Source organism: Phytophthora infestans, genomic scaffold (genome assembly GCF_000142945.1).
Source record: "Phytophthora infestans T30-4 supercont1.38 genomic scaffold, whole genome shotgun sequence".
Lineage (NCBI taxonomy): Eukaryota > Oomycota > Peronosporomycetes > Peronosporales > Peronosporaceae > Phytophthora > Phytophthora infestans.
In genome coordinates, this window is record NW_003303721.1 from 96,967 (window position 1) to 107,565 (window position 10,599).

A 10,599-nucleotide genomic window follows, 5' to 3' on the forward strand; every position below is an offset into this window, starting at 1 on the left:
TGAAGGTGACCACGACCCCTTCACGTTCACTAGTGCATACGACACGAATAGCCTTCCTGAGGTTGGGAACGGCTCAGATGCTCGGCCGTTTCTAGTAGGAATGACGACGAAGGCGCTACTTCGTAACGCTGCAAGAAACAGCGGAGCCTGTGTCTTGCACCTGGACGCAACGTTCAAGCTGAACAGCGTCGGGTATCCAGTCCTCGTCTGCGGCATTACCGACGCCTCCAGGACGTTTCACCTAGTAGCGCTTTTTATCACGTCACAGCTCCAGTACAAGCATTTCGTGGCCGCGCTCGTTGCATTGCGTTGTGTATATGCCAGGGTTAACGGAGCAGAGTGGCGAGTGAAATTCGTGCTTGGTGACGCGGACAAGGCACAACACAAGGCCTTCCGCAGTGTCTTCGCTGACAGCTCATTTACGTACCTTATGTGCTTTTACCACATGGTGGCGAAGTTGCGTGAGCGTACTCGTGGTTTCAGCTCAGATATGTCTGCATTGGTATACAAGGGCATATACAACTTGCATTTTGCGCAGAGCGATGCCGAATATGTCGACCAGAAGGCGGCTATGTTGAAGGAGTGGGCTGGACACGCGGATCTCGCTGCCTTCACCATGTACGTGAAAGCCCAATGGCTTGAAGCTGGCAGTGCTTTCTGACGCCATCCGGGTATGCCACTACCAACAACCCGGTTGAGCAATTCAACCGAGTGCTGAAACGGGACTACACTCACCACCGCCAGCTGAAAATGGGAATGCTGCTCGCCCAGCTACTCGCATGTTGTGGCCACCGCTCAATGGCGTTGCCTCAGTTCTCGCTCGTGTCCACCTGCTCGACGACGCTTCAGACACGCACACGGGGGCTTCGTCGCCGCGGACTGCTGAGTGAGAACATCGTTACCAGGTCCAGCATAGACTTTCTCCTTGGCGACGCTGACTCTGACCTCGTACACGTGCGCGCGCTGCCTCCCGCGAGGACGTTTGTCACAGAGCTTAACCGCGCGAGAGAAGATATGGCGATTTCTGCTCAGTTTGGTGTCCACTACGCGCGCATGGAGGTTGAGGGCCAGCCTCGTACTGGCTGGCCGGTCGATCATCGGACTGCATACTGTCCCTGCAAATACCACTTTAAAATGGGGTACTGCTGCCACTTGCTCTTTGCTCAGCAGTCACGAAGCGTTGTGGATGAGGCTGGCGAGGAAATCCTTGTGAACAGGAAGCGCGTTCAAAAAGCTGGACGCCCGCAAAATATCGGTCACGCTCTGCAGCGTCTGTAAATAACAACAACATCAACAAATATTTCCTTTGCTCACATGGCTTCATTTGTTTAGCGGTATCTACAAAGCAATGTACTAAAGCACAAATACATAATATGTTAGCGTTTGAAGGCTCGCATCACATTCGGAGCAATGAGCTGTTACCTTATAATTCCAGAGGGGCAGTGGCCCCGATCCCAACAGCATGCATATCCCGAGCGCGGTAGGCAACCGACGATGCCATCAACCTCCAGCCACGAGCCAGTCCCCGTCGTAAGCCGAAGGCCTCCCACAGCACGCTTTACTTCACCTCCAGAAGCCTGTCAGCATAAAGATCACGTGCAACAAACCACTGGCGCGCACCCTACCTCCAGACGCAAGCAGCTCTGACCACGTGATGTAGATCAGCGACGACGCGCACCCTAGCTCCAGACACAAGCAGCTCTGGACACGCGATGTAGATCAGCGACGACGCGCTCTACAGTGTGCTACAGGCCACGCCTGCTCAGCCACGTGCTCCGCCCTACGACGCTCGAGTTACTGAATGGTGAGTGGCCCACTCCTGTTGGTGGGGGAGGTGAGACAATTTAACCTAGCCCTTCCTACAACAAGACCGTCTTGAAGACGTGGGTCGTCTCTGTCCTGGTGCTGTGTTGGATTTTATGGTGTTTGTCAGGGATCTTATGGTGTTTATGATATTTTATGCTGGCTACCTGACCAGCATGTTGTATCAATTTACCGTCTGTATCCACAGTAAAAACTCACGAGTGTTATTCGGTTTTCTATTGTTACGATAATTTGTAGAATAAACGGAACGGCTTACGGACATTTTAGAATAATCAACTTGTAACTATTGCAATAGGAAGTGATTAAATAATTTTACCGTCCTCGCAGCAAATTTCAGCACTGTGACAGAATAATTTGCAAGCTAGCTAATCACTCACCCGAGATGCAAAATGGTAGCATTTGCTTGAACGGATGAGAGAAACTGAAGGTCTAGACAAGATAAGAAATACTTCTGCTTCAAACAAAGTTACATTGGCAGCTCGCTGAAACCATTGTCTTGGTCGTACTAAATAAAATAAAAGAGCTACGACGATCGACGGAATACGAACAATACTTGTCAGTACATGTAGGGTTCGCATAAATGATGAGATTACGCACAGAATGGTTACACAGTAAACACACCCAAACAGGGCCAAAGCTCGCGTCGAAGTTTACTGTGCATACTACTTTGAAGTACATATGCACATGTTTAATTTAGACCGCATCTAGGATGAGTTTACGCACAGAATGTTCGCACAGTAAGCACACCTAAACCCGCTGAAGTACACTGTTTTTATACAACGTGGATCCGACATTGGGTGCCTGCCAAATATCACATAAACGACCGACTTACTTGCAGCAGATAAGTCGTTCTTCGAAAAGATATATGGCGGCTTATTGTAGAAACGCTCTACCACAATTAACATTCCACTACTTTATTCGTCCGGCCGAAATTGTCCTACCGAGTGTTTTGCAGTATTCGTGAGCTTTTATCTACAAATGTACCCGACATTTTGCTCGGGACACCACGGCGGGCCCACTCCCCCTCATCTTTTATTTTTTCACTTTTGAATCAGCTCTAGCCAAGCACAAGCCACCAGGCGTTGAAGCTAGTGTTGTGCTTCTACGTGGGATCAATAGAACAGAGCACCTTGTGCTTGGTGTTTGGCATACCACCCAGCACGCTGTCCCGAGCGCTACGTCGAGCAGAGGAGGCTCTATCCTCTACACTGAAAGGGTACGCACCCGCGAGAATCGCGTGGCCGTCTCCTCTTCGGCAGGTCGAGTTGGCGAAGCTGGTAGAAGCCAGGGAGCCCCTCCTTAAGCACACTTTCGGCTTCATCGACGGAAAAAATTTGAGGGTGCGTTCAGACGAAATGCATATGTGTATTGATAGTTATTTAAAAATACTATGATAGCTGACTATGGATACGTTTTGCCAGCCTGCAGATTCAGCAGCCGTCTAGTAGTGATCTACAAAACGCCTTGTACAACGGCTGGCTGCACACTGTATTCGTCACCGGGACAATATTTGCAGCCGACGGTTGCATCGTCTGGTGTAAGCATAATTGCCCTGGGTCCTGGAATGACTTTGACACTTCACTCGGGTTCCGCAACAAGCTGCTGGATGTGATCCACTGCCCTGACCTCCGTATGAATGTGGTGTCAGACTCCGCGTTTCCTTGTTCGTCATCCATGGCTGGCCGCATCTTGACCCCGTTGAAGGACGGGGATTTGGAACGGATACTACCATCAATTCGGAGCTCCGCCCGCACGATTCACAACGCCATAACGTCGGTGAGGCAAGCTGCTGAGTGGGGCATGGGGAGCATTCAGAATGTGTATCACCGTCTGAATCTCCCCTTGCCGTACGACCCAGAGCTTCGCGGAGTCAGGCTCAACAACTTGTTCCGGATGGTGAACTATCGGGTACGAACCGTTGGTATCTCACAGATCGGAACGACTTTCCTGGGGGATAGTGAAGGTTACGAAGGCTGACTAGTTGCTGGTTAATTGGTGCATTTTTCGAGGCTTAACAAGTTGAACAACACTACTGAAATTAGATATAGAACCTCGCTGTCGTTGAGCTTGTCAGGCACATCGTCGTCATCCTACGCCTTCTTCGTAAGAGCTCCGATCAACAGGAGCAGCTCTTGAGTGCGAGCACGCGCTTCCTCGCGATCTCGACGTACACGCTCTTCCATGTCTTGCTTCTACGCACGACGACGCTCCTCAGCCTCCACTTTCTCAGCTTGACGGCGCGCCTCCATGGCTGCCAGTTCATCGCGGCGACGTTGGTCCTCCTCCTCGCGTCGGGCTTCGGCCTTGCGCTCCTTCGCGCAACAGCAGGATCGTTTCCATGAAGCTTCCACGGTTGTTGTTTGCAGCATTCTCGAGATCGTCCAGCTTCTTCTTTAATGCCGAGGTCGCCTTCATAGCACGAAGCCGTTTTGTTTTGGCAAAGCTGGCTTCGTGAGTGTCGTCGTCGTCCTCATGAGCACGCTTGGCGCCCGTCAAGTCGCGAAACACGGCCAAATCTCCTCCGCCAAGGCGGTTCGAGCGACTGCTCATCTCTGGGTATTTTGCAGCTTCGATCTCGCCCCGCGTTCGGGTGTCACGCCCCTGACTCGTCTGTGGCTGCGCGGTGGTGTCGACATTGGACCGAGTCTTTCGCGGCGGCTGTAGACCAGCGGAGCCAGGGCGACGAGTTGGCGGTGTAGGACGGGGTGTATTGGCAGCTCCGTCGAGACTATTAGCAACGAATGGCGATGACAGCAAGTCCTGAAACTCGCCTCCGCTCATTTCCGCGGACCCCAAAGTAACAGACTCGTCCGTGGCGGTGTCGGTAGCGATTGGCTCACTCCTCACAGACCCAGCATGTGCGACGCGCAGGATGGACGGATCGTCATCTTCGTAGAAAGTTTGGTCAGGTTCAACGTCGAAGCTGAAGTCGGGCTCCACGGTGCGTTGATCTACGTCCGCTTCGTCGTCAAGCTCGATGACGCTGGCCTTGTCGTCAATTGCCTGCTTGGCCTCCTTTGCTTTCTCGATGTGTGGTGGCATGCTGGCCACCCCCGTCGATTTGCGTGTGCTGTATAGCACTTTAAACTTCCGACGAAGGCTTTCGAAGTCGCGTTCAGGTGCTCCACGCGGTCGGTTCGCGTTGAATGAGACCGCGAGGCGCTCCCATTCATCCTTCCCCAACGGCAGAACCTTCATAACGAGACTCAGCATGCGATCGATGTCGGCCATGGAATAGTTGGTGGTTCCTGCGTTCCTGACCATATCTGTATGGCACAACAAAAACATGTTAGTCAAGGTGCGGTTTCAAAGACGAGAGGCCGAGCGGCTGCATACTGATCGAAGGTGGAGGTGTTGAGGGCTTCTTCGGAGTGAGGAGTTGCTTGGCAGGAGGCGAATTGAAAAGTGAGAGACGCAAGATCCTGGTCGGCGCAGTTCGAACCTACAGAAGAAGCCGCTAGAGCCACCTATCTTTTGCCTTGGATCTTTAAAAGCCATAACTGCAACTTCAACGCGGTTCGCGCGGGAAATCTGCGCGCGAAACCAGTAACGAGTAGCTTGAACGCTACAGCAGAAGACAGAGATGGCGCAAACGCTGAATCCAAAGCAACTTCACGCCGGCTGTCTAGGCTCACGTTCGAATTTCACTCGGTACAACTATAAAATAAAAACGAAGCTAAACGAAAGATACTCAAATTGACTTCAAATACACCTGCTCGCTAACTATGGCCTTCACTTTGCCGCCCACTTTTCACGGGTCGTCCTCATCCTGCATGTCCCGGTGGCGGCACCCCTCGAAGCCGCACCGGCAGATAAACCAGAGATTATCGCCGTAGTCGACCGTCACCTCCTCCCCGCGGCGAATCACATGAGTGGTGGCCACCACAACAGTGGTGTGACGTCCGTTTGATACTTCCACAAACTTGGCATTGGGACGACATGAATGGTTGCAAAACCGCATTAGACCCCCCATCTTTTGCGCGTTGATGACCACGCGGGCGGGGTGGCTTGGACGTGCGGGACGCTGGTTCAGCTCAAGCCGGTATCCTTCGTTGCACGGGCGCTGAGAACGTGGCACATTGATGTGCTCGAGCTCACCCAAATACTGCCCCACCACCTCCCCCGGCCTGATATCCTCACCCGCCACGACGCCCAATACCTTCGTCCGCGTGTTCTTCCCCAAGAACACCTTGCTCGACTCAGTCAACTTGTTTCCGCATCGCCCTTCGTACGAGCAATTATTCACGTTGCAATACAGGTTGACGAGTGAATTAGGGCACGAATCAACTCGGCACGGGTTCGAACAACCGCACCACCCGTAGCTCGGCACAAATAAGAAGATGATAGCCTGAGGATTGAAAGTCTCGCGCAGGTGGACAACGTCCCATGGCCATCGAGTAGGCACAAACACGTCGTCCGGCTCGGCCATCTGTAAGAGCGAATGCAGTTTCTTACAGGCGGACGAAGCTTGTGGTTTGGAGTTGCGATACGTTGAGCGCTCCCTATTGTATGGCGCAGCTGCTCGTTGATGTTTACTCCGGGCACCATAACGTGCCGTCGGGGCCCTTTTCGCGCAGCGACGCGGTGGTGGGTCCTCCAGAAGCACTGGGGATGAAGTGGTCGGGCTCCGGTAGTGACGGGTTAATGTTTTCGTTGGTTGGGGTGCTGTACCCACCGGTGATGGGCCTTTATTGCTCTTGGTGCGAGCGCTACGGGTGTCGAAGGGACTCCTAACGCTCTTGAGCTGAGCGCTACGGCTGCCAGGAGGGATACAGGGCGATGACATTGTCTGGGTTGTGCTTGAGGACAAGCTTTCACCCAGCTGATAGCTGAACATGACGCTGGGCGGCGAATTCTCATCGCTGCTGGAGGATTCTTCGACGCGCAGCCGCCTTCGATGGACTGCAAAGTATACATGATTTACCATACGTCTGCAAAGCAAATGTGCGTCAATTCAATAAACTTACAGCACATTCTAAAAGCAGCAACAAACCTTTTGAGCACAATGCTGCTGTGGTGTCTCCGCCGATTTGAAAGTGATTGAGTGCTGGGTGCATCGGAAGATATAGGCTTCAAGGTTAAGCCGCTGGAGTGAGTGTGGCATACGCTAGAGTGATGGTAATCATATAATATACAAAAATCAATATAAAACGCTAAGATGGATACACAGCATAAATTTAGGTGTAGGGGAGTCTATTGACACGATATTTATGACTTCGGGTCGGGTATGCGCACCTATGCCTCGACTTATCTGCTGCAAGTAAGTCGGTCGTTTATGTGATATTTGGCAGGCACCCACTGGTTCAGGACTCAGAAAGGCGCAGTATTTATTGTTGGCACAGTATCGAACGGAGACCGTGACAGCTCGTGTTCCGTCAATACAATACAAAAAGATGTAGCGCCAATGCGTCACTCTGTTTTGCCTATCAGTATGTGAGTTTTGAGTAGATAACCTGGTTTCGTATTGCCTCCACATGCACAATTTTTCACAGTATTGCACTCGTACAGTAATTGGCCGATTCCGTAATTGGCTGATTCCGGACGGAATCCGGAATGGTGCCCAAACGATTTGATTGAAATTGAAGCAATCAAATCGATTCAAGCTACGAAGGATTATTCACTCCGGACAGACCAACCAATTCACATAATTTGTGGTTGGCAGAAGTTTGATAAAAAGAGCGACCTGGAGCATGAATTAAATTTTATTTTGATGGCGCGGTTAAGTGGGATAGGTCGACGGCATCAGTGCGTAATCTAGTGGACAGCTGGTGAGCGAGTGTGGAGCGGTCGTGGAGGCGGCGGCGACGGTGGCGCTGGTGGTGGGCGAGCGAGCGTAAAGGACGAGCGGCACGACGGCGGTGAGCGAGTGTGGAGCGGCAGCGGGTGGTAACGAACCATCGCGATTCGGGTGGGTATATGGGAGGGCGAGATGCTGTTGATATTGATGGCAAAAGTGTACGTGTTCGGCGCGCGCCATACAGCGTGGCGGTGTAGTGTGGGCGACGGTCCGATGTGAATTCGTGGTGGATCTCTTGCAAGTTGGTAGAGTTGGATTGGTGCGGTGTGAGTACGTGCGCGATCTGTCCACCGTGGCCAGTTACCATCCCGAGAGCAGGAGCTAGTACTTCGCGGAGGTGAGCCTGGAGCACGGGTGCTGGACAACGGGGACCTCGAGATCCTCGAAGACATGATCGTGGTGGTGGATGGCCAGACCCGAGCAACCTGGCCAATCCGCTCTAAGTCAGGCGCTAACATCCTGCCGGAGAGCATCGACCAGTGCAAGGGCTACAGCGCATTCGCGGTTCTGCTGGACTCGCTGAACGTGGACCAGCCGGACGGAGGTGACGGATCTGATCTCGGCTCTGGAGTTAGTGCAAGAGGTGTGTGTAGTACCTGGTTCTTGTCCCTCCCTGTTACGTGCTGTCAGATGCTGGTATGCTTGTGGGTTCGGACGAGAGCCATCTGGAGGATTACCTGAACAGCAACGCAGACAAGATGTCGCGCTCCCTCGCCGTGTCCAAGGTCGTCGTGAATGCTAAGGAGATCACGTTCGACAGTTTGGCGAAGGACGGCGCCATATCCATCTACGCCACACGCCAAGCACGCCCGCGTACTCTCTGGAGACGCCCAGTCCAGCAACTGTGTACGTGGGCACGATCAAGCAGGTAGCACCATCGCACAGGCGCTTAACGTCACGGGCCCGTTTACTTCGTACTAACACCACACCCAGGCAATTGCCCGGGCTAACGGCATCCTGCGCGCCTGTATCAACTACGTGGACGTCAAGGCGCCGCTGTTCTCGTTCACGCGTCTGCACGGCGCTGGTCCGAGTATGGGTGTGGAGTTGGGTTCGACCGGTGAGATGGCCCGCTCGGCACGGGCATGCACGAGGCGCATCTGACGCGCTGCCGTGTGCCAGCTTCACGATGCCCATGGATATGGTGCTGATCTCGATCGGCAATCAGGACATCAAGCACGAGTTTGCGGAGGGAGCTCGGGTCCGGTGAAGTTGCGTCGCTGAATCAAATGCTGGCATGTACATGTAGTAGCTAAACTAAATGTTTGACTAGGATGCTTGTCCTTACATGTTTAGATATCTATTGACAATCAAACGCTGTAAGAAAAATATTTTAGTTGCACTGTAATTAAGTAGCCTATTAGCGGCGGGGTGTCAAACACGGAAGTGTACAGCCTTCAAGCTGCAGTTTCATACTAGTAATGCTACGATGGCGCTGAAGCCCATGCTCGCAACAGCGGTCCGTCACAAAGTGCAATTATCCAGCAAGTGCTCCTAACGTGCTAGATTTGTATTGCCCTTTATTCGATAAGACGCAATGATTCCGGACAGTTCCGGAAATAAGTTGGAATGCTAAACACCTAGCCCTAGTGCGATGAGATTGGCTAAATTCATGGATTTTGGTTCATTTCTGTAGTCTCATTGGTGCGCTCAGTTATTACCTTTCTAAGAGGGTTCGGGTCTCCGGACCGAAGGGACTTATCCTACAGTAAGTGCAGTAAGAGGCCGCAATTTGCAGCGTAGCAAACGGAAATGAACACTCAGTCACTGAGTCAGTGTGTCATCAGTGATTTGCAAAAGAGCCCTCAAGTATAAGGATTTGTACACCCCGTTTTCAACGTGTCTGGTTTCAAACCGCTGGTGATTACAGTATTAGTCACATCACTGGTCTACTCGACTTGAACGTCAAAGACTTAAGGATACGACATTCTCAATTTCCGAGAGCGGAGCACAAGTGCTGCATGGACTTCATTTATTCCGGTCGACCCACTGACAGAGATGAAGATTTTACAGGAGTTGTAGAATTTGCAAATAGCATCGTCGATGCTGATAATCATCTGCCGATACCGATTGACGAAGCTTGCTGGATCATCGACAAGACGAGTGCAATTGAAACTACAGCTTGCTCCAGTGTTAAGTGCCCGCAACTTCAGTCAGCGGCATCGTATGCGCGAGTCACGAAACTAAGAGCAAACTATACAGCGACCGAAAAGATCCTTAAGCTGAGTGAGAAACGGAGGCGTCACCTACAAGTTCTGAAGCGATATCTGAGGAGCCCAACCGACTTCACAATTCTCCTCAAAACAAGCCTTCAAGATCTGCGGAATGAGATCGAGACTCTCGAATACCACCGTCAGCACCTACGTATGTCTCGAGCAGCAAATCCACCAAATGATGTATGGCGAGCCGCGGCAGAATACTTTCGATTGATTTGTCATGGACTTCATCTCACCACCAATCAGCTCGGTATTATACGAGATATTATGAATCCTGATGTCGTTTTCAACTCAGAATACGGTCCAGACCCTATCATGCAGCACTGGTGCTTCATGGACTGGTTCGGCGACGTGAACGTGGAGCTCGAGGGGTGGGAAATGTTGGAAGGGATGGCGCTCGTTGCGCTCACAACCACCCGCGTGACCGTCACGGCAAACACTCGGCGCACGTGTTTCCTCACTTGCGCACCATCGACAACAGTGACCGGAACGGTAAGCTAGCAGAGCAGCTTCTAACCCAACAGCTTGTTATGCACGGATCGACAGGTTTTGAGTGGGATGACTCGACTTGCCGGTTGACGAGAGTGATATCCCAAAGCGACATGATGACGCCAATGGTGCAGATACTTGACAACCTGGAGGACGTATCTCGAGTGTTTGAGCAGGCACTCATTTCCCCGGAATTACAGTGGAAGCAAACGCTGTATCAAAACACCTTTCCTCTGCAATGCAGAAGTACCCAGCTCCCACCTATGCCTCGCC

At 52.1% G+C, this 10,599-nt stretch overlaps 1 protein-coding gene across 1 annotated transcript; it reads left to right on the forward strand.

Annotated features, from left to right (window-relative positions):
* Window positions 1–7,778: 7,778 nt before the first annotated feature.
* Window positions 7,779–9,107, forward strand: PITG_15011 (uncharacterized protein; the record flags this gene model as incomplete). Its single annotated transcript, XM_002898149.1, has 2 exons — window positions 7,779–8,611; window positions 8,946–9,107. One exon carries the CDS (start codon window positions 8,012–8,014, stop codon window positions 8,300–8,302), a length of 291 nt encoding a protein of 96 aa, XP_002898195.1.
* Between the last annotated feature and the right edge of the window lie 1,492 nt (window positions 9,108–10,599).